Here is a 24,897-nt window from a genome sequence, read left to right as displayed (position 1 = left end):
TGCTACATCCCAACAGAGCTGGCCTGCTTCGGATGGGCAAGCACTTCCAGCTCCAGGCTCTCCTCCCCTCTCCAATCTCAGGGGCTCTTCAGCAGCTGGGAATCAAGGGGAGGAACCTGGAAAATGGAACATTGCTCTATTTTGACCAGGCTCTGGAGCAGGAGGGTGAATAACCCAAGGCAATTCCTGCAGCAGCAGCACAGGAATGTGGAGACAGAGGAGAGGTCAGCACAGGAGAGGCTTAGTGACAGCAGCAGCTTAAGAGAGTGACCCCTCGGGCTTGGATGGGTCATGCCTGGACCTACCACTCCCTGCACTTCCCAAGAGCCTGCATTTTCCCTCGGTTGCCAAAGGGATCTTCCAGCCCCTCCTCCCGAGCCGGTCCAAACACAAGCCAGTGAAACACATGGCAGTGGAGTCTGCTACCGCTCGCCAAAACCCAGCATCTCTATTGAAGGACAAGCAAGGGTCCTTCAGAGTCAGGGCAGCACAGGACGTGCTCTCTCTCCCTGCCTGGACTCGTTCCCAGAGCAATCTCTGGAGCCGCTCCAAGAAAGCTTTTAAGTTGTTGGAAACCGCAGGGCTGGCACCCCCAAGTGGTTCCTGCGCTCTCGGTGCAGCCGGAGCTGCCTCTCCCTGGGCCCACCGAGAGAGATCACCTTCCCCATCCCCATCATCCCCATATCCCCATCATCCCCAGCACCCCAAGCTCCCAGGCACATCCAACCCACACACGAGTTTTCCAAGTGATGTGCTCAGATTTCCTTTTGCTGCAGGAAGGAATCCACGAGCGCTTGCCCTCACAGAGACACAAGTGTTACAAAACCCTCGTGCAGCCCGTGCTTCTCACCTACAGAGGGTTAATCCTGAGGATTGATGGTGACAAAGTAAAGCTGCCAATGGTCACTGGTGCTGCTGGCAGCCTCAGGGTTTTGTGCCCGTCCTGAGCAGCACATCCTTCAGGAATGGCTGTCCCCACTTCTAAGCTGTGGACAGGAACCCCTGACCTGTAGCACAGGACACACAGCGTGCACAGAGTAAATCTTGGCACTTGTGAGCAGCAAAGGAGAGCAATCAGGGGGTGCCTGTGCTGCGTCTCGGGGTTCAGAGCAGAGCAGAGCTCAGACCTGCCCAGGGATGTCCCTGTGCCCCACGCCTGGAGCAGCCCCGGAGCAGCAGGACCAGGAGCTGCTGTGCACAAAGGGCTCATTGAGAGGCCCAGCCCCGCATCTGCTGCTGCTTGGAGGAGGAGGAGGAGAGAGGGAGACGCCTCTGAAGCGCTGGGAATGTTTAAAGCGCACAGGAGAGGACCCGAGCAGAACAGGGCCCCAGGATGGGACGGGAGGCGCAGGGCTGGGTGCCCCAGGCACGCGGAACACGAGCGAGGACGGCTGTTCCACAAGAGACAAAAAGCAGATGTTTCACAAAAGCTCACTTTCCAGGTTTATTAAGTAAAGTTAACTGAATTGTTTTCATTTTGTGGGGATTCCTTTCCGTCTAACCCGGCGGGTTAGCAGAGTTGCACAGAATCACGGTTGGACTGTGATAACCCAAATACAACTTTGGCTCATCTCACTGCTGACACATATGGAATGACTCGGGGGTTATTACATGCTGTGTCTGCTTGAGGCAGGTACATGTACAGATCAGCACAAGTTGCAAATGATAGTTTACATCCTTTCAAAACTGAGCAGGGCATCCGGCAAATGCGCTGCCATGAGAAGACATATGAAAAAGAAATGATACAGACTTGCAAATACGTAAGAAGTTCAAGAGATGCAAGAAACCTCAAACACAAGAAATGTCAAGGGGGGAAAAAAACACTTAAATTCAGACACAATGTGTTCAAATGAAAACCCAGCTGTAATTTAAAGTCCCTTCAAAATGGGAAACGTACAGTAACGCAATTAAAGAGAAACCAGGTCTCATCCTGGGAAACGTTGTGTCCAAAAGCACTGATGCACAAACAGGTTCAGAGTTCTAAGCAAAATGTCCCTGGGCATTGGTGTACTTGACTCTTGGAGCCAGAGCAAAGCAATTCATTACACTTGCTGGGCCTAACTGCTGGCTCTTGGTGGCCTAACAGCACGGAGGGTCCCAGATGTCACAGAGAAGGCAGCACGCAAACTGCTGGTTACTGGGAGAAACGCCACGGGCCGCCTCTCCCAGAGAGCAACTAGAGTAAGGACACCTAATTCTGGCAGCCTGGCTCCACTGCACACAACGTTAGTGTAATGTTCTGCAAGGTTCTTCAGTTCTTAGCTCACTCCTTTCTCAGCCTGAGTTGGTCTGTCTTGTGCATAAGCACAACTGGCTGTGCAAAATGATCCAAAAAACAGAAGGGACAGGACCAAAGAAAACTGGCTGAACCTGGGGCTGGCTTTCAGCTCCTATTTTCAAATATCAGTTAAAGATCGGAAATTTATCTACAAAAGAAATAATATAAATGAAATAAAAAAATGGCACCGTCCACAAAATTAAAAAAAAAAAAAATAGAGAAAAGAAAAATCTTACAACACAGCCTCATAAAAATGGCTTTGCAACGAGAGCTCAGTCACAAAATGAAGGGTTCTAGCTCTTCATACATCAGAAGAGGAAACAAAGCTAAAAAGTACTAGTCCACATTCTCTTAATAAGTTAAACTTACTTTCCCTCCCCCTTCTACAAAAGGGGTAGAAGCAAAAGGGAAAAGAGGCTACTAAAAATAAAAAAAAAAAAACAGAAAAAAAGAAAAAACAAGAAAAAAAGATAGGAGAGCAGGAGAGAGTGCGAAAGAGAGAGAGAGAGAGAGAGCAGTCTGTGGTCAGAGGCTCAGAGCAGGGCTGAGTTCCTTTTAAGGGTTTAAAAGATGCAAAACAGTTCCTCAAAAGTTCCCTCTCTTCAACAGTTAGCTCAATGCTGTAGCCATGGAAACTCAAGTAGGTACTGGAGGAGAGGCTGCTGTTAATCCTCGATGATGATGGGCTCATCGTTCATGGGCTGGCGGAGCTGCACCGCCTGCATGGGCCGCAGGATAATCGGCTTGTAAGGGCGTCTGGCGGCTCGCTTGGCTTCCGAGGAGGAAAGCAGCTTGCGGATTTTCCTGCAGACAGCAAGGAAGAAAGGCACGGATTACAGAGGCACCGTGGGCTCCAGGGAAACCCGGCCCACCACGGCTCCTTCTGCCCCGGGAAACTCGAGTTTTCTGCTTTATAAACCCCACAACGGAGAGGAAACTGCATTCTCTGCTCCAGAATCCTTCCCCTGCAGAGCAGAAGGCATTCTGGCCCAGCCTTGTAGGACCAGCTGTGAATAGAACATGTGAAACAGTCAGGACAGGGTTTCCACACCAGGGATTTATTCTGAGTTTATTCTGATCAGATGGATGTGCTGCAGATAGCTCTGGGCAACTTTACAAAGCCAAGCCAACACTGACAGGGTGTTTCCCCTTCTCCCACACTGCGTGTGCCCAGCCCAGAGATGGGCAATGTTCACATCTTGTATTTGGTTAAGGATTTCCCTCTGTGTACAAGATTGGCAACAAGTCCTATCAGATGCAGGAAGCTGTTTTCCATATGGAGAGAAAGCAAAACAGAGAGAAAAAGACACACCAAAGTTTTAAAATTATCCAAATAAGTTAGAGACAAATACTTAATGATTGCTTCTTTCTGTTTGTTAATACCAGGCTCAGAGATAAAGGAAGTATCATAAAAAAGCCCATCCAAACCCAAAAATGCAGTAACGATGAAAAATGTACTGTGCAATTAAAATGAGGAATTCTTTTACAGGGGATGTTGTGGTGGTCAAAGGCATAGAGAGATTAGAAAGGAAAGTAATAAATATTCACAAGAGTGGTCCAGCAGTACCCACCATGAGTCTTCAGCTCAGGATCTGGGGCAAGAAGAAAGGTTTGATAGATCAGCACTGCCTTCCCCCACAGGCTCCTGACAGAACGAGGCTTTGGCTGGCCATGAGAGACAGGAGAGGAAGGGCTCTACAGCCACATTCCAGCCACCTAGCTCCCAGCTTCATTCAGGGAACACTGCTGGGGTTAAAACCCCCTTTTGTTGGTTGGTTTGGTTTATTTGTCAATGGAAAAGGGACCTTCTCACTGAGCTGATGCCTACCACTGTGCTATGATTCCTGCCTTTAAGATGTGATGGCTGCTGAAGAAAGTGGTTAAAATACCTTTAACCTCTCCTCAAGAACTTACCCTTAGCACCACCAGAACTGACAAACCACCAACTTCAGCTGAAGATTTTGAATCACTTCTTGTCAGACTTGGTCATCTCTGCATTTGTTTTTTTTTTTTGCCCAGGACAAGCTGCACTTACACAGACACATTTTCTGTTTGCCCAGTGCCCCCTTTCTCCAGCACCTCCTAAAACCAAAAGGCCACAGGGTGAGGAGAGGTGAGAACAAGGTGGCAAAGTGATGGTGGGGGGAGAGAAAAAATAAGATCTTGATATAATGACTTTTCCAAGGTGTTTGACTGCAGCTGATCCACTTTTAGGCAGCAGAGCTCCCTGCAGCACACACATCAGAAACACGTCCTCCAGCATTCTAGATTCTGATCAGGTCACCCTCTGCCTCTGCTTGCATGAGTTATAAATGCCAAGTTCCTTACTGGGAGCCTTCAATTCAAAAACTCCTTCCTTTCATTCGACCAACTTTTCAAACTGCTCCCTCAGAGCTGTACAGTTTTCCTGCACTGTTCTCAACAGAGCTACATGAAAAGGGGAGAGGGGGAGCTTGTAAAACTTGAGGGAAACCTGCTTGCTGTGACTGAAAACACAGCCTGACCCTCAGCTGGATACGCAGATATTGCAGCTAGATCGATTGCTACGGAGCCAACACAAAGCTCAAATTGTTTCAGAGCTCACAAACAAGTCTTACATTCCTGACACTGGAATGCAGCAGATGGTTCAGGGAAAAGTTAGAGGTGAAATGCCCGACAGAAAACCCGTGCTGCTGACAATGCTCCATCACTCAGGCTTCCCTGCTCTTCACAGCCTGCCAAAAATCTCCTTTCACCACTCATCACTCAGCTAAGCAGCATGGCTGGCAGACAAAGAAGCCTGGGTGGGGTTTTTTTTCTTTTCTTTCTCTCTCTATTTTTAAATGGAAGTGATAAGATCTTACTGAGCTGATGTCTATCACCAAACATGATTTTCATCAGAGCTGTGCTGGTTGCTGTGGGACTGATCCTTCCTGCCTCAGTCGGTGGCTCTCTATGAGCAGGAGATTCTGTGCCTACAGCAAATTCTTGTCACAACCAACACCACACTGGATGAATATTGTTCTGTCCAGGTCCAAGGGCAGGACCTTGTACTGAACCATGCACCTGCCGTATTTCATGTGCCTGGGATGGTGAAGATGTCAAGAAGAGCTCCCTAGATGCAGGATTATGAAAGCCTTGAGCACCTAAGGGGTGCATTAGAGGCTGTATACCCTGAGTCCACAATGGCACAGGAATCTGAGAGCTGCAGCAGGATCCCAGCACCTCTTTACCAGAGTGACAGCAGGAATAAGAAAACTGCTTCCCCTGAAAATTAAATCCTTCTCTCACTTTATTTTCAATTACATATGGAATTCCACGGCGTTCTTCCACAGCATCTTGAAGGCACAGAAAGAAGAAGAGAAAGCAAAGATATGAGCTGGTGTGAAATGCACAGTTGCATTAAAGGTGGCCACAGGAACAAGTCTGAATGAAATGAAATTCATTTAATGTTTCTTCTGAGTTCCAACAAGGCGCTTCCTGCACTGAAAACTGATTATCCAACAGATCAGTGCTTAATAACTTGAATGTTTCTAGTATCACCTATTCTACAAAGCCCATCTTTGATACAGGCCCACAGAATAGTTCCCTGACACTTGAAATGCTTTGCAGGTTAAGGAGAAGTTTAGAGATGCCAGCACTCTTGACCATGACCTTTGTGCTGAACAAATGAAGACTCAGAGCAGCGCCAAATTTAGTGGTACCAGAAGAGACAAAGCACTAAAACTCTCAATAATCTCCTCAGTCACTCGAAGGGTTCAGACATCCAGTAATTCCCAGGTCCATCTCTGCAGTGCAGGGGAAGGTAAATACTTCTGTGCTGCTGGGGCTCTGATAGAGCAAGTGTTGATAACTCCAGGCTTCTGACCAAGACAGAAGCCAGACAGCACCTCTGCTGTCACAGCAGGCTGGAAAGCAGGGCTGCAGCTTTGCTCTGACCTTCCTCAAGGTTACCCAGGAGGGAGGCATCGAGTTCTCAGGAGGAAACCACACAGGCCAATTTCTCTACCTTCTCACCACACCCAGAAGCAACTCCCGTCCTAGGAATACCAGTACTGGGAACTTTGCCTTAGGGATTGGGTCACATAGCTTCTACCACTCTGTCAGCAGTCTGTAAACAGCTTGAAGTGAAACTCACACAAGGAAAGCTTCTTCTACTATTCTTATCCTGTGGGCAGACCAACAAGAAGGACTAGGACTAGCAGAAGCAGTACCACCACAGGAGGAGGATGGACAGTGTGGGGCTGAATCTCACTGCTACTGGTGGCAAATATAAACCACTGAAAAATGAGTCAACTCAGCCCATGGAAACCCTCTGGCACTCGCAGGTTTCAGGACCCAGACACACCTGGAGATGGCCTGAGGGGTAATACAAGAGGACATGCAGGGCTCTGTGGATAGGAGGCTCTGCTCCTCAGTGTCACCTGTGAGCCAGGACAGCCCTACCCTGTCCCTTTGTGATGGGACCTCCCAACGAGGGCAGTGATGGGTCTGAACCAGGTCAATTCCCACCTCAGTCTTCCTTCCCTTTGTGCCCATCTCCTACAGCAGCTGCTCTGGAAGAAGAATCTGCTTCCTCTGGAATGTAAGTGCACGATTATTTCCCACCCTTTACCCACCTCACCACCGGCTGTGGTCTCTGCATTCAGTCTGTAGCATCAGCCCTGCTGATGAGATCCCTCTCCAGCCACACTGCCAGCTCCATAAACCAAAACACATCCCCTTAAATCCTCCGAAAGACCACATTTCCTACCTGGTTTCTTCAGTGGCCATGTAAAAAACATCATCTGGTGCATCAATCCAGTTCATCCTCCTCCTTTTCACTGGAGGCATGGATCCACCACGAATTAATCGGACTTTTGTTGGGTATGATTTCCCATTGAGCAGCAAGTTTCGGCTTGGTCCCTAACGTGATACATAAAACAGCACAGTTATGGACTGCAACGAACCTGCAGCAACATGTGCTAAGCACTCAAAGGAAAAGAGAATTAAAGCTTTTGTATGGCTTGCTGAGAGTTTAAGGTCAATACCTCCCCCTCTGGCCCAGGACTGAACACAGAATTCACACATAAGCAATTGTTCACAAGCAGTACGAGTCAGGCGCCTCCAATATGCAATAGGACAGCAATACTTCAGCGACAGGACAAATAATAAATGGAAGGCATTACCAATCATTTGTGGCTTGTGTCTGAAAGATGACATCAAGTTCGAAAGATTGAGCATCAGACTTAGATTTCAGCTACTACCATAAAACTAGAGCAACTTTACTGATTTCAGGGAAGGAAATCTAGCTACAGAGCAAATCAAATACAAAAAATCAGAATTTACAGTTATTCTGGAGTACCAAACTTACCCGGATCCTTTTTGTTCTAGGGAGGTTAATATTTAATGAGGATAGTATAGAATTAAATATCTTGTTGAAAACAAATCTAATACTACAAAGCTTAGCAGCTTTCATGATAAAACCCTTTTAGTACTGAACACCACAGATTTCCCATAACACATTTGCTTTGTGAATCAACACAGGCATCACTTTTCAGACCCACAGTAAACCCCCTTACACTCAGCTGGAAAAACATGAGCTGTTATTAAGAGAGGTGCAGATGAAAGGGAGCAAAGGGTTAAGCTTCTCAAATGCAGCTGTCCTTGATCACTGAAGTCCAGTTCTGCTGCCCCTCTTCCTGCTGATCAGCACATTGAGAAATCCCACTGAAATCAGTAACACTGAACAGCTGGGAAAGATGCAAAATGAAGGCCCAGAAAATTTGATATGCATAAATTAAAGCTGGTCAGAAAACACCCTGGTACAAATTCAGTTCTGGTATTTCATCGGTCCAAGGTCAGAGCATCTCCCCAGATGCACCAAGGCTTCCCCCTCTGCCCATGGAATGGGAAACTGAGTGTTTGTGTGAGAGATGTCTGTCCTGGAGATGCACCTCGAAAGGAATGGTGGGGACATGGGGTCTTCAAACCCTTAAGTGTCAGGTCATTGCAATAAACTCAACTGAATTTTAACACCTTGACTTAGAAAGGGAAGAATCCAGTCTAAAAACCAAGGGAAAAAACTCAACAAAACCCTGTGTCTATCTCATTTTGTATCTGAGCAGAAAACAAAAAATGATAATGACTTATTTTTTGACCAGCCTTAATCAACTGCTCTAGCAAGATCTGCTTCCTGTAGAACATCAGGGCTTTAAAGCTAAACAAACAAACCCCCACCTTTTAAAACCCTAAGCTCTTTAGAACTGTTGCATACAAATGCAATAACAATTGAATTTCTTAGTTGCCCAGCTCCATGTTATACAAAACAGCTTCATCACCACTGCAGACAACTGAAATACTTCAACAATTGTTTTTAAATTCGACATTTGTTAAGCAAAAGGTTTCAAATAAAGGCTTTTCTGATGGCTTTTTTTTTTCTTTTTTACCCCCTCCAGGTTTCTCCAAGAAAATCCCTTCATTAAGGTTGCAAAGCATATTTTCTCCATATATGCAAGACAAACAGGAGAACTCCAGAAAAAGTTCTTGGAAATACCTAGAAAGGGCACCCCCGTGCTTCCAGGTTGCCTTTTCTCTGCCTACATGGTGAAACCTATTTCAAATGATACATCCTGAAATGAGAACCTTTAATTTTTCATTCAAACTTGATCAGGCAACCAGAAACTCAGGCAAGTTCTGGGAGTTTCACCCTAAAACAGCTAAAAAAGTATTAATTCATCAGAGATTTCTCGCCCTGCTCCGAGCTGGTTTATTCAGCAGACACAAACAAGCAGCCAGTCTTCTCAGTGACAGGGAATGAAGCTGAATTCAGGGAGGAACACAATTTACCACTCTGGCTCCAGGAACAAAGCAAAGGAATGCTGTGTTATTCCAAGCAGCCTGGCACTCCCCAGCTCTGTGATCAGCGTGCAGAGAGCAGCACTCACACCTGCTGCTGCCTGCCCTGGCTCACTGACACTGCTGACACTGCTGCACTGTGGCTAACCAGGCAAGCTCCACTTGATCAGCACAAGATCATTGCTGGGGGAAAAAGATGTATGCTTCAAGTTGTTTCCCATAAACCAAGGGGGAAAAGGGATGCACAGCCTTTGAACTGGCCCCTTCACAGTTTAGTGAGAAAGCATTCTGCCAGAGACACATCAATCAGACTGGCTATTTGCTTCTGTCCTTTGATTAAACTCAGCACAACAGATAAAAGGCTACAAATAGTTTTTACTCAAAAAAGAATAAAACAAAAAGAACGTAAAATACAAGCATTCTCAGCAGGTTACTTGCACACCAACTTGCTAAAAAAATAATTAAAAAGAAACTGTTTTCCAAACAAACCCTTCCATCATTTAAACCTTTCTCCTTCAGGGAAACACATTCCACCTAGAAACACATCCCAGAACTTTGCTGTAAGCAGCCACTCAGTTTCTGCATGAGGAGAAACAAAATTCTCCATTCAAAACAAGATCTCATTTACGGACATAAAGATAGACAGATTTGAGGTTTAAATTGTATTTAACCACCAAGATGATTCAGATGCCCCAAAATATTATTTTTTTTCTCCTTTTCCCTTTTTTTGGGAAGTATGACCAGCTGCAAACAGCAAAGGTGGAAGTGAAGCACTACAGTTTAATGGGGTGTTCTATCTAGCGTGGGTTAATAATTCTTCTTTTCCCTGTTTTGGTTAAATGAACATTCTCTTACCATTTGTCTGGTTTGTCCGTGGTTAGGCAGACCTAACAAACAGGAAAGAGAATAGAGCTGGTAAGACCATTGCTTTTCCAAGACAGAAAAAAGTACAAAATCAAAACACACGCAGCTATGATTACAACTGTGTTGTTTTGCTAAGCCTGGAGTTGCCTGCTGAACTGACTTCTGCCCTCCTGGAAACTGAGGAAAGCTTCCTTGACAACCTGGTTTGAAGAGCAGAGGCCCCAGGTCACAAACACATTCCATTCCCAGTCTCTTCTCCGTTTACTCAAACCTTGCTTCACACTACCACTAGAAGCACAGCTCCTCTTTCAGAGCCCAGGTTCCAACCTGACGTTCTCTTTTAGTCTGAGGAATTTACTGACGTCAAAAGAAGGAGAAAGTGGAAGGCGTTATTCACTGTCAGCAACAAACAGAATCTTTCTTATCCTCCTCAGGTCCTCTGGGAGCTCCTCAGCTCAGAGTTCAGCTACAAACTGTTAGCAAACAGAGTGTACCTGCTGAACCTGCCACAAGTGCCCACCTCCTGGGGCACAGGGCACAGCCAGGGCACCCATGGGAGCCTCACCCAGCAGCAGGGCTCACTGTGCCCAGGGGCTCTGCTGGGCTCCCAGAGACCCCCAACACTGCCCTCAACTGCTCTGTGCACACACAGAGCCCTGCAGGGCTCCAGGGACCCCCAACACTGCCCTCAACTGCTCTGTGCACACACAGAGCCCTGCAGAGCTCCCAGAGACCCCCAACACTGCCCTCAACTGCTCTGTGCACACACAGAGCCCTGCAGAGCTCCCAGAGACCCCCAACACTGCTCTGTGCACACACAGCCCTACAGGGCACCCAGAGCTCCTGTGCTGCTCCAAGGCACCACAGCCTGCCACAGAATGATCCAATAAAGCTGTTTGTCAGTTTGGTTTTCCTAGATGGACATTCCCACAAAACAGCACTTCATCAGCATCTGTGCACCAAAACACCTTCCTCAGCCCCTTCTGGCTGAGAACCAAAATCAAATCCTGTCAGTGCACCAAATCCAACAGGCACTACAGGATGCTATGGCTGTCTGCAAAAGGTCTCAGTATGAATTCTGTTTTCACACTCATAGGATCTTTGAACCTTCCCATTGCTAGTGAGTTAGCTGGGATGAAAAACTTTTTAGAGAATCCAGCAAGAATGGACTTTCACAGCTCATGGTCTGTATTCCAGCAGGTTCCTGGAGGCTCTCACTGGTAAAACCAAACACGCTGCTCTTGCATTGAGTGTGACAGGAAACACAGGGCACAGTAAAGTGTCAGGAGTGAGGAAGGCGGAGCAGGGGACATTTTCTGAGCACTGAGTATCACAATACACCACATTAGAATCATCAGTTGATAGCAAGTGTATTTTCCATCCTGTGTGGATGTTATGCTGTTAGCTACTTCAAAGGGGAAGACACAAGGTTTGAGTTCTTGCCACATCTTTGTGCCTGGTATCCACAGAGATGAAGAAATAGCTGCCAAGAAGATTTGCATCAAGTCTGTAGGACAGATGTGCCAGGCACCGAGTAAGGCCAGTAACAACCTTTGGATGTTGACAAAGGCGGTGCAGGCGCCAGAAAATCATTTGTTTTTCCATGGGAGCAGCCATGGCATCCAAAACACAGCTGTGAGCAGCTGTTTGGGATGGATGGATGGATGGACAAAGGGCTCCAGGATGCTGGGAAACAGCACAGCCAGCAGGATGCAACAAGAATCTGCCAGCTTCAGAGCTAAGCTCCAGCACTTGTTACTGTCTTCCCCCTTCCATAACTGAAAGATTATGTTTTCTCCATTCACAGAAACTCTGAGAGATGTAAATCAAGTCCCTGGAATGAAGCCACAGATTTTCTTTCAACCACACTCCAGATCAGTTCTTTTCTTGTAGTAAGAACACCCCTGATGCCAGAAAAGACTGTCCTGATACGTGGCTGCTGCTGCAATGCTATTGCTGGATGTACAGACAGTAAACAGTGCTATTTCCAAGCACCAGAATTAAACCAGAATATTCCACGGTGAGAAGCTGAGGGATGCAAACTGAGCAAAGGCTGAGCAGAACTGCTGCTTGCTCTGAGCCCCAAAGCTTCAGAGCTCTCAAGCAGCACAGCAGCAGTGCTAACAACAGGGACACACCTCCCTCCCAAACAGCCATTTCTAGGATAAAGCTGCCCATGACAACTTCTTCCTCCAGTAAAACAGGACACAAAGCAAAGCTACAGCTTCAATGCAATTTATACCCTGGCTTTCACAGCAATAAGGTTATCAATTAGCATATTCATATTGGTGAATTAATCCATGAATTTTCACTTTAGTCACACTTCAGTAAAAGGCACTAAAATGACCTGATTGAGTTTGCAATTAAAAATCACACTAAGAGGATATGCATTCAAAGCACTGCTGTTAAATGAGCAACTTCTGTGCACAATTGTCACCAAAGAGAGGCAGAGACAGCACATCTGTAACCCATCGTGGAACAGCTGGCAAGTCAACAGGATGCATCTGGACTGGAAACAATGGATTCTCACCCAAAAGTTTTTGGTGGCTTCTGTGTGAGAGAGGAAGCCTGTGAGACAGGCATGTCTAAAAACTCAACCAGTCCTGTGTCTGTGGGCACAGACAGAATTCACCATGCCAGACTCACACCTGCCCCACGTGCCTGCTCCACTTTCACACATGAAGGTTTGAGAGATGTCTCCCCAAGCATTCACAAGCAGGTTAAAAATAAAACAGCATAAGAATTTAAATCAGGAGCAAAATACAACAGTTCTGGCAGCTCCTCTCCAGAACTAAACCCCAAAAGAAGTCTGTATTTTATGGAGGAATGTCTAGAGATGACACAGGGTAGAAAATCTGATTATTCCTTTTGATCATATCTAAGGTCCAACTGCTTGAATTTACACAGCTCCACATCAGCATCAACACTGACCTCCTCCAAATGACACAAAAATACACAAACAACACAAGGAAGTGTTTCCAGGATTGACCAAACCTTTAAACCACAAAGTGTAAAGGTAGACAGTGACAAATCTAAGCAGGTCTTCCACTCTTCTGCAGCCAAGGAAATTGAAACATACTCTGAAAACTCCAGATTAACTCTGTTAACTGCTGCTACTTTGCAGTTTTGTGTTATCTTTCAAGGATGGGGAAACCACCTCTCAGTCAAACAACCTGCTCCTTTTCCAACAATCTCATGTCATTTGGATTTCATGCTTCTGGATTTGTTAAAAAACAAAACTGAATGAGAGAACTCAGTTTCCAGATTGCAACTAAGATTTGTTTCCAGCTGCAACGACAGCACTGCCCCAAGAACATGCTGTGGGAGCAGGGGATAGCTGGCACCCAAAAATAAAGAGGGAGAATCAAATTTCCCAGTGAGAATCAAAGCAGCACATCTGGTCCCACTGGATGCCTGACTCCAGACAAGCTCTCTGCTGCTCCATTCCCATCCCCTGCGACTCAGCACCTCGACGGCACATTCCCAAAGCTACTCCCACTGCTCACATTCTGCCTGCTGTTCTGCCAACACCCCACTACACACAACTGCCATGTGGAGAAGGAGGAGAGCCTCAACCCTCAGCAGTGAGCTCCAGTGCAGGCTGGAGCACGGGGATATTCTCATGAAGTTACTACAGCAAGCTTCAAGAAGCTGCTGAAGCACAGAGAACTTTCTGCTTGCTCAGAAAGCACCCAGTGCTTTTCCACAGCTGAACACAGACACTGCTGCTGTGTATTTATTTATTTACAGCCCATTTGACACAAGTCTGTACAGAGCTGACCCTGGTACTGAGGAGGAAGAGGAGCACAGCTTCCAGCCAGTTGAGTTACACAACTCAGAGCTGGTAAACTTGTGTTTACTCAAAGTTACTGACTCCAATCTTCCCATACCCACCAAACACAAAACACTGGGTCCTTCATTGAGCAATTAGTCACAGATGGCATTTGGTTTTTACTCTGTTTACCCACAAGAAGTATCATGCAGAACATGTAATGTGTACTAAGACTCAGAAGCACATCCTCAACCACAACAAATGCAGAGAATTTCACACACTCTCTCACAACCAGTGACTCCACTATTGCTTTCTAAAATCCATATCCTCTTCATATGCATTTTCCTGTTCCAAAAGTAATCCTCCTGCTGGGACTCCATCCTCCCCAGCAGTAACAAAAACATCAACAGTACTGCATTTGTGAGCAAGCTGGGAAAATAATATAAAAATGCATGCATGAATGAGGTTTGATGAACAAGGATTTCACTTCCAAGTTACTGGTTCACTCGAGGCAGTCTCAGTGTGTTGACATATACACACATACACTTTTTGCCAGCTTGCAAGAACCCTTTAGCACCCCTGCCTCTCTTGTAACTACCCAAGAGTGTTTTACCACTGTGAGTGTCCACTTTCTAACAATCAGAGGCCACAAACTTTCAGAAAGGTAAGCACAATGAGCAGAACAGAGCATAAATTGTGCCAAACACCACCTAGGTGAACATTTTCTTAAAATTCTGTTGTACATAAAAATAGTGTTAAAATTGCAATTTACTTACCTAGGTAAGTTCCTACCAAGATTGGCAAAGAGAAAGGAAAGAAAAGATTTAAGGTTAAAAAAGGGAAAGATTCATGTAGTTCAGAATACAGTAGCTCAGCCCCATGCAACAAATAGAGATAGACAGACTGGTTTGGCTGTAATGGAACACAGAAGTGATCACAGTTCTCTGCTGGACAGATAAAACCAAGACAACATTAAACACACAGTAACTCCAAATGAGAGATTTTGCAAAGAGCAGCTTTTATTTTGGATGAGTAGTGGTCTGTAGCCAGCTCCTTCCACCAAGCCCTGCACATTAACCTCGCTGGATTTGGACAGCACTCCCTGAAATGCTTGGTCCAGCAGGTCACACTCACTTGCTGTAACCACAGCCCCTCCCAGATGATGTGTCTGCTCCTGCAAGGCTCTACCCCCTGCTTCAAACCCTTCAAGAACCCTGCTAATACTTTCTAACAGTGACATCCAACTGCAGAGAGCCGGCAGCTCTCCTTGGATAAGCACACTGAGAAGGGAGAGGTTCTGTCTCGAGGTTGAGTGATCCTTACTGTCCACTCCTATTCCAAAAAGGAATCGTGCTGGATTCTGCCTGGCTGCAACACACCAAGTGGTTAAAAAAAGAGGAGAGAGAAAGGAGCTCTCACTGCTTTAGGATTTGCTGATCCAAGCTATCAAAACTAGAAAGCACTGAATTATTCACTGTTCTTAGCATCAGGAGTATTATACATCATATATATATATACATATATATATGTATTTGTGTGTGTGTATATATATGAATGATATGTGTCACACATTCCACTCAATTACAAATTCAGGCTTTGTACTATCCAGGGCACCTGCAATTCTGCCCTTGCTCTGTTATACATTAATTTCCTCTCACATTAATTACACCTGCTCTCTACCATTGCCTTGGGATATGCACTCTCAATCAACATTTGCATCTTACTCCATGCCATCACTCCTAAATGAAATAGTTTTCACTAGCTGATCCACAGAGCATGATGCCCATCTGCTGATTTTATTTTCAGATCTTTCTTCACAACACCAAAAGAACCTAATCACAGTATCAAGGCTAAACTGAAGGCAAGTGAAAATTATTTCACTTAGCATCTGAATACAAAATCCCACATGAAATTCTCAGAAATAATCAGTATTTTCAGCAAATAATCTTAAAGCGAGGAAGTTGCACAGGCACATGGCTCTTGGGGTCTCCAAAAAACAGTTCAAGCAACTTGACATTCTTCCCAGCTGTGCTGAAGCTGGCACTGAACATTTGCTCTCTTGTCTCTAGTCAGCATTACTGGGGTCTGGACTCCAACAGCCACAGCCAGGCCTTTTCCCCAGCACCCACCATTTATTAAAGGACCAACACTCCCTGCCATTTACAGCAATTCCTGGATGGGCAGACTTCCACTGGCTCAGTTGAGGAAAGACAGCTGGGGTCACTGGTGATAAAGGCAGAATTTTAATGCAACTTATGCATACAGGTAAGTTCACATTTTCTCCAAGTCTAAATCAGCCAGGAAAAAACATATATATTATATATAAATGTGTGTGTGTGCATGTATATATAAAATATTGAGATAATTTTGGTCCCCAACATAGCTGATGTTAGAGAACTTCCCCATCTTTCCACCTTGATAGCTGGTTTTGTTCCAGAGCAGTGCTTCCACTACCATGCTCATCTCTTGATAACTGAACTAAGGCCATGCCAGGCTGATGAATGCTTCCACTTCTGGTTCATTCACATTTCCCAAAAAGAATGTGAGAAACAATGAACCAGAACATGTTAAATTAGACTGACATCCCATTTGGGTTTAGAAATCCCCAGCAGCAGAAGCAAGGTATCCCAACAGTTAATTAACCTCGCTCAAAAAGCTGCAGCTTGTTTCCAGCCAGAGTTCCCTGCTGTACCTTCTGGCTACTGCAGCTCGTTATTCCACTCCCAGCTACACTAAAAGCCCTCTATTATTATACTTCTGCTGTTCCTGTCAGCAGAGACAAACATCTACAACTTCCACTTTGATAAAAGCATTTTCCATTATACACTGTGTTTTCCAGTCCCTTCCCTGTTTTCATGGCTCTTCTATAAACCCTCTCCAATTTTCAGCATTGGATCTGCTGCCATGTTATCAATGCAAGTTTGTTGCTGGGAAAAGCCTTCCTTTTATTGCAGCAACTCATTCATGTTCTCCCTCTTTCTGCCAATTTTAGGAGTGCATGTGATGACCCTGAAAAACAAATTTGATTAGATGAAAGCCAGCACGGTGTAAAAGAGAGGGGAGAAAAATAAAAATCTAACAATGCTCCCTCCCTTCCCCCAGCAGGAATTTGTACAGAAAAGTATCACACAGATCCCACACTGCATGGATGTATGGGATCAAGTAAACAGGTTCCTGCACACAAAACATCCTCTCTCTGCCTCTCTAGAGGAAGTTTCATGGCAAAGATTGTCTGTTGAGCTCCAGAACACCAATGAAAAAACAATAAACTACTAATTTTTTAACATCTCACTCTATTTGACAGCTTATGAGACTCCATGTACTTTTCATGTTCCAAAAATAGGATTCTGCAGCAATTTGTCCATGCTAAGTTAATGCTGAAGGAGAGCTGGGAAGTGTACTGTATGCCTAATGATGCCTCCAACATGATTTGAAGAGGAGGAAAACAAAACAGATGAAAGATCTACAATCTTCTTGTAAAATAAAGTGGAGGCAGTGAGAACATGAGATTAAGACTACTTTTCTCTTCTTGGAATTCAGGCACTGGTCAAAACTCAAAATGCCTGGCCAGATAAATCATATTCTGAGCTTGAAATAGTTCAGGTCTCAAGGGTTAACCAGAGTCAGAAAAAGAAAAGTTAAAATTACTTAGCTGGAGCTACAGTAGTAAGAGAAAAAAAAACCAAAACAAATAAAGAGAATTCCAAAGGAAAAATGTGAATTACAATTGCCATGTACAAACTTAATGCTTTACACTGTACAAAGCCACAAGCTGCTACCTGGCTCTTTCCTGCACATAAACCTCTTGATTATATTCTGTTTTACCACCTGGCCTGCAGGAAAGCCTTACAAAAGCATCACATGCCACCAGCTCAGCCATGAATTCCAGCGTTCAGACTTCTCCCCTGTGCTTGGAGGTGATGGCCCAGCACCACAAGGCAAAGAAAATTCAGCTAAAGCTCACCAGAACAGTGTCCACTGTCCCCTGTCCCAGACTTTGGCACAGTGACCTGCCCAAACCCTAGGATGTCCTCCAGGTGCCACCAGGGCAGAACATCAGCAGGAAGCAGAAAAATCCCCTGATAACAGATACTATTTTGCACTAGGTTAACATCTCTTTGGTAACTATTTGAACACAGCTGGACAAAGTGTCTTCCTGCACCAATATTTGTGCAGAAAGAATATTTTCAGCCTCTCTGTGCAGACACCTTAACACCATCTTTTTTTTTTTTCAGAACACTCCCCTACAGTGACCTAAACCAGTCAGAATGTCAAGAGGAGATGAGAAACATTAGAATAACAAAGGAACACCCCCAATTTCCCACAGTATCTACATAAATGCAGATTCTGGCCAGTTATAACAATTCAGGCTTACTCTCATTAATCTTTTTCTACTATTTTAGGTCAGCTATAATCCAGAAATCAGTTATTCTGCATAGATGGGTTTATTTCAATCCTTTTATACTCACTCTTAAATTCTGGTCACAGGGCTTCATCACTCTCACTGCCATTCACCTTTTCTCCACAGCAGTTCCAACTTGTGCCCTTCCTGCCAGCAGCCCCCCCAGACTACTAAGCCTGGATGGATCCAAAACCAAGGATCAACAATCCCAGTCCTTCCATGGCACAGGAAACCAGCTGTATCCATGCCCCCAGCCAGCAAGGTTTACCAGTTCACATGCAAGGCAACTGGGAACCTGTGCTAAGAGGCACCAACACACGAACAGGCACCAGGGCACAAAGAGATCCACCAAACTTCCACCATCTGCTTCCCTGTGCCCAGCAGATCTCAATCCAAGTTCTTGAAATATTTCCTTGCAGGTGGTTCCCTTCCCTCCCAGTCCTGGCAGAGCTTCCAGCAACCCAGGCTCAGGAAATATTACAGATGCAAAACTGCAGCGTGGCAAATGTTTTCCATTCACAAATAAATCTCAACCAACAGGTTTAAGCTGAACTGCTCACAGGAATATCCAGTTAACACTCACTACCCCAGCAGGTAAGCAGATTCTGGGAGTGAACTGGACTCTGCTACCCAGCAGTTACAGGAACAAGTACTCCAGCAAGTATTTCAGTGGCTGGCTGAGAACAGAATGAACAGCTAGAGCAGCAGGTGCTCAGGAAGATCCAGACCCTGCACAGCTACACACATCTGCTTCAGAGAAACACAAACTCTGAGGAACAGGTACTTTTCCAAAATAATCTTGCAGATAGCTCAGCAACAGTTAGCTGAATGGAACACTAAAAGAGGGATCCTCCATTCCCAGAAAACCGTGTCATCAAGTGCAGTGCTCTACACAGAGAGCGCCTTCTGGAGGGAAGGATCCGTTCTTCTGCTTCCCTCCTTTGGGCCACAACATCTCTGAGCTTTCCAAGTGTGTCATCTGCTGAGGAGGACACTCAGCAGGGAGCAGCAGGTGTGCCCATAAGCAGATAGCCACCAGGAGCTGTGGAAATTCAGTGAGCTACTCTGCATCTACATCCCTCATTACTGGACAAAGCTCTCGAGGAAGCCAAACTGACCAACGCAGCAGGGGTTTGTTATTCTTCCCAAAAGACAAGTTACAAAGCACACAAAAACTCAGCAACAGGGTATCAAGGAATGAATTTCCAAAGAGAGTAAGACAGTAGAACAACCACTGTCCTCACTGCTGTATTCTCCACATGCACTCATATTTGCATGCATGTAAATATGGGAAGCAGCCATCCACTGCCTCAGCCATGAAACACAAAGGTTATCATCAGGGCATGCAGTGCTGGCCAGTTTGTGGCAACATGTAAGCTTAAGTTTTGTGTTTGCCTGGTCACAGTGACATTTTGTGGTTGTCTGTCTCCTAAATACTCCAAATTGGTCTGTTCTACTGAATTTGGTGAAGTGACATCATATCTATGTTTCCTGCATTATCACAAATGAAAGAGTATGACATCTCTTCAGTACTCAGAACAGATTCATTTTTAACCAGTGGAAATTTTGAAAATCATTTTCTACTGCCAGCAGAGAATGTACAGAATGTACATACAGTCCAAGTGTATTCAAAGCAGTTCAAGACTTTGTTGTGAAACTTTGCTTTCTTAGAAGTCAAACAGTGAAACAACACCTATTTTCAAACCAACCATCACAGCCTCCTGCAGTTTCACAGAACTGCTGGAAGACTATTCTGCCAACTTGAGGAATTAGGAATCAATTCTGAGCACAGGACTTCATGTCTTCAGTAGGGTTGTACAACTTGTTGCCTGCATGTGAAAAGCCTGAAAGGTGAGCAGCAAAACCATGGGTGGAAGTGGTTACCCAAGGAACACTTAGACATCAACACAGAAGGTGCACACAGACTCATTAGCCACAAAGCACAGACAAGCCAGCAGATGAAACTAAAAATCACTCTCCTAGCATAAGCTGAGCGCAGCTTCAAGGTCTTACCCCTGCTAGGCATCAACAGGCGCTTCTTCATGTTGCCTGATAGAGCACAAGTGAACAGAAAAGAGAAAAACATCACATCAGCAACCTGAACAGCAGCAGTTTTAAAAGTTCTTAATGTTAAAACACAATCAGATATCAAATGTTTGTAACTGTATTTCAGATAAGCTACATAGAAAGTTAAAATTAAAGGTAAAAAATGAGACTCTCTGGATCTCCCTTCCTGCTGAGAGTCACCATTACACCAACTGTTGCTTTCTCCTGTTAAGGAGAGCTACTCTGTGTTCTCACTCCCATTACAACCTTTTCAACAGACCCTCTTCTCCTCATCTGAGATAGAGACTGCACTTTCCCTTCCCTGACATCTCAAGCAAGAGCAGTTCTTCAGAACAGAGACCTGGAGTCCACACCAGGAACATCCTGCTTCTACCTCCCACTTCAAACACCTTTCCCTTGCCTCCTTCTTGAGGAGGTGAAGCCCAGGCACAGAGGTGGTCAGTAACAGGGCCAACAAGGGAAACATCACTCAAGAAGTCTATCAGGGTATTCTTCACACTGCTAATGTATAAAATGAAGGGAAGTTTCTCCTTTGCTGTCCCATTTGTGAGGTTGGCCAAGCCAGGCAGAGTTCCACCAGCACAGTGACTTTATGTGCATGCACCTCCCGGGCTGTGCACATCATGTGCCTCACCCAAAAGGAGAAATGGGACAGGTGGCTTCTACACAAGTTAAAAATAACCTCCCTCAAGAATAAGAAACTTGGAATTTATATAAAGGACTGTAAGTTTACATCATCTCCTTGGTATACAGAAAGGACAGAAGAAAAAGCCTATAGATAAAATATAAATTTTATGGCAAGATATTTACCATCCATTCCATTGTGTTGTTCATAGCTTCTTTTTCCCAGGATTGTTGGGGACCCATTATTAATGACAGGTGTAAACTTAGCAGGAGTCAGATTGTTGAGAGAACTGGACAAGCTCTTTGCAGGATCTGGTTTCGGAGGACATGGATGAGACTCTGGTGGAAAACAGCAAAGTAGAATTTTTTTAATTAGAAAACTTATCTATTATATGGAATTATAAATCTGAAAACAACCTGTAAACTTCCAAGGTGACCAAGTATACCTTCTCTTATGTACAAACTATCTCAGTCAATAGTTTTGACTGGAGGTTGCTACTGATATAAAGCATTTATATTTAGGAATTCACCACTACTAAAGATGTTGAAATCATTGTCATAGTATTATCCTAAAATAAGATTTGATAGCAAAAGCACTTTATATCTACTGCTCTCCAATAATTTGGGGTGATTTTTGGAGTGCTGTATACTAAAACCCAACTTTGGCCATGTTGATCATGCAACACCCCTAAACTCTGGGAAAATTACAACTTTACCAATTTGCCAGAAATGTTTATAAAGAATACAATTTCTCTAATGGAAAAAAAGTGAAGATTCAAAGAACCACTATAAAGAACACAACATCTGACTTCTAGCTTTGGGCCAAGGCAAAGATTAAGCCCACACTTTTCAGCTGAAAATACTTTGATAAAGTTACAAGAAACAGCAAATGAGAATTTCAACTGACTCTTTCTCTTGCAGATCCAACAGCAGAATGAGAAATACATTCAATCCCACCAAGAAAACCTTGCCAGTCCATCAGCCTCCCTCCATTTTTATCACTTTTTTCTCCCAGCTCAGTAATCTAGTAGAGACCCTGACACAAGTGCAAGGCAAACTCAAAATCTACTGCTACTTTCTGTACAATTATTCAAATAAGGATTTTATCCAACAGCAAAATTCTCCCCTTCATTTGCTCTCTTTTGTTGCACTATATGTTTCCATCCATGTGTCCCTCTAGTACACAGCAGAAATACAACACCCAACAGAGAAGCAGTAAATATTTAATACAGCCTCAGCCTTATAGTATTTCATCAACAAAAACATTCAAAGAAACCTAAAAATCAACTCCAGTGCTGCTTATCTAAATAAAAAGGCAATAAGCTTCCTTGCTAAGCTGGAAGCCTTCAAAGTGGCCCTGTCCAAGACTTCCCTGAGGAGAAACTCACGTTTGGCTGCCAGAATCACCTGAGGGGTGTCTGCAGGGCAACTGGGAGCACTGGGGAAAAGGATCTGGCATTTGTCTGCAGTCAGCACTGGCATGTCACACAGAATCATTCTGGATCCTTCCAGCACCTCAAACTTACACCAAAGTTCTGGATGGAGCTACTCAGTCCTGCCCCACAGATCAGCTCATGAGGAAAAAGCCCTCAAGAAAATTGTAACTAAAAAAAATAATTAAAAACCCAGCAAAACCTGAGAGGAAAGCGAAAAAGAGAAGTATGATCAATCCCCTTGTTTAGATTCTGCACAGAACAGCCATCAATGATTCACAGGCTGTGGGACACAGTGCTGTCCTAAACCTTCCTTTTAGGAGGCTTCTTGGTGGACCCAGATGTACAAACTACCTCCAGACAGCCCAAAACTGGAAGAAGTGAATAATCAAATAAATGTTCCCAAAACGTGATTTTAGGGCCTCCACTAGGAGATGGCAATTTGTCCCCATATCATATATCAGAAGCCACAGCAAATACATCCCTCCTTCCACCTGAAAAAGTTTCTGATACAGCTTTATGACCCCAGAGTGGATTGCAGGGACACTGGGTCTGTCAGATTAAATAGGAAAAGTAAAAAAGTTAACAAGATGGATTTCATGTTTTCTTTTGTTTGCAGGGTGGGGTTTTTTGTTTGTTTGTTTTTAATGCAGGATGAGCATCTAAATCTAGACCCAAGGGGAAAATCCAGATGGTCAGCAGAGCAGCTAGGAGGGTGTTTCCTGTGTTTTGGGGGGTTTTGCATGTGATGGTTTGGTTTGTTTAATACCTAAATACCGGAGCACTGCTTCTAAAGGCTTTCGAACCACTTGCTTTAATAGCAATGGGTTTTCTGATGCCTCAGGTAAACGTGCTGTGCCTGTAAAACACAGAAAAATAATTAGAGGGTGAAGACATTTAGCTATTACAGCAAAACCAAGTGAATAACTCCAATGTCCTGAAAGAGCTTTGCCGTTAAAAGGAATTTTACAGGTGGCAAGCAGACCCTGGCAACAGGACACAAACACAGAGAATGCTCCACGTAATAGTTTCAAAACAAACAACTCATGAACTTTTAAAGCTGTTTTGCCCAGCCTGCCATCAGTCAGAAGGCTCTGCAAGAACAGCTAGATTTTGTGAAAGCACTAGCTATGTGCAAGAGAGCATCTCAAGCAAGCTGCAACTCAAAACTTTGTAGGACAGGAGTCTCAAAGTCTCAAAGGAGACTTGGCAAGGAGGTCCCAACTGCAGCACACTCACATTCTGCTTTGATTGCTGCACTGTTAATAGGCAGATAGGGGTGTCTTGCAGCGTGCCAAGGGCGCAAGATATCTCGACATAAACGTCTGGCAATTCTGGTCAGTTTTGTTGTGTGCAGATAGAAAGCTTGTCGTGTCTTCATAGCAAACTTGGGACTCCCACTGTTTCGTACTGGCACACCATGAGGACTCTGAAGGGAAAGGAAAATACAAAGGGCTTCTGAAAAAGTAATTATGAGAAAGTATGGATCTAAAGAAGAGAAAGTATTATGTAAAATCACTTCAACTACTGATTCTCAGATGTAAGAACAGAAATGGTATCACAGATGAAAGTATTTTTAGCCCAGCTACATTTCCCCATTTCCCAAGTCTTACCCCAAATATCTCAAAGGATAAAAGGAAGGTAAACCTTTTCATTCACAGGGAAGGGTTTATTCCTATGCTGTCACAAGTTTCAAGGTAGGGATCCAAAAGCCAGGCATGAAGTTACCTGGTGCTATCAGATGATTTAGAGCTTATAGACTCAACAGTTTGGGGTGCTTAGGGTTGCTCTGGATGTGCAATGCAAACCCGTTATAACAAAGCATTTTTCAGAAGGAGAGGAAAATCAGGAAGAGCTGCATGACAAAAATACACACCACAAACTCACTTTCCAAAGCAAACGTATGGCACGCAGGAATGGTTTTGGCTCAAAGCTGCAATAATTTGTTTTAATTCTTACTCTTAACTCAGCAAATGCAATCACAGATGTCAAATACTCATTGCACATAATAAAGAATACTACTGAAAGATATTTATCAGCTACTGAGAACCAAAGCAGTTATCTTCTTTATGAAAAGTAACTAAGTAAACCAATGAAATAATGCAAGTAGTATCTTGTTATCTCAGACCCACCCATAGCTGGAAAACAGGAAGAAGTTTCAGTTTGGGGAGAACAAGGCCTTCCCTTCTCTGACTATTTACATACTTTTAATTAACAAACAAGAGGTATAAGGCAGTTATCTGAGCAACTAGGAGGCTTCAGAGGGCAAAGAGAAGCCTGGAAAGGATAAAGGTTAAACAAAAGAAATGGAAAGGGAATGATAGCAAAGAATAGGAGAGAGGAAAGAAATTATCCTGAGATAAAAATTCAGTGTGTGCTATCATTCTATCCATGTGATACAGTTACTTTTTCCAATCAGCTTAATGTCTAATGCTACCAGATTAAACTTTCACCAAATTAAAAAAAAAAATCTGAGAATTTTGGTTTTCGAATAAGAGAGGAAAAATGAAACAGAAACGGCTCATACAATGCTTACTCAAACCCATCCAAAAAAGGAGGATTATTAAAAAAATAAAATAGGACTAGGTAGAAAAACAAGATAAAGGATCTCTAAAAAGCCACTAGCTATTTGGGGTATATC

The 24,897-nt window shown here is 44.3% G+C and overlaps 1 protein-coding gene across 4 annotated transcripts in view; it reads right to left on the bottom strand.

Annotated features, from left to right (window-relative positions):
* Window positions 1–1,420: 1,420 nt before the first annotated feature.
* MTA1 (metastasis associated 1) overlaps window positions 1,421–24,897 on the bottom strand; it is a 73,350-nt gene continuing 49,873 nt past the window's right edge. The window contains exons 14-21 of one of the 4 annotated variants that reach the window (XM_058842536.1): window positions 23,496–23,685; window positions 23,026–23,115; window positions 21,010–21,162; window positions 20,146–20,181; window positions 14,507–14,518; window positions 9,950–9,981; window positions 7,011–7,162; window positions 1,421–3,082 (exon numbers count right to left, since the gene is read on the bottom strand). In XM_058842536.1, coding sequence (XP_058698519.1) covers window positions 2,944–3,082; window positions 7,011–7,162; window positions 9,950–9,981; window positions 14,507–14,518; window positions 20,146–20,181; window positions 21,010–21,162; window positions 23,026–23,115; window positions 23,496–23,685 — 804 coding nt within the window. In that variant the 3' untranslated portion in view covers window positions 1,421–2,943. Of the gene's footprint in view, window positions 3,083–7,010; window positions 7,163–9,949; window positions 9,982–14,506; window positions 14,519–20,145; window positions 20,182–21,009; window positions 21,163–23,025; window positions 23,116–23,495; window positions 23,686–24,897 lie in introns of those variants that run through there. The other 3 variants (XM_058842537.1, XM_058842538.1, XM_058842539.1) reach the window with 3 other exon arrangements.

The sequence above is a fragment of the Poecile atricapillus genome, chromosome 7, assembly GCF_030490865.1.
Source record: "Poecile atricapillus isolate bPoeAtr1 chromosome 7, bPoeAtr1.hap1, whole genome shotgun sequence".
NCBI lineage: Eukaryota > Metazoa > Chordata > Aves > Passeriformes > Paridae > Poecile > Poecile atricapillus.
The sequence above is the reverse complement of the archived record's forward strand: the minus strand, read 5'-3'. Positions and strand labels throughout refer to the sequence as shown.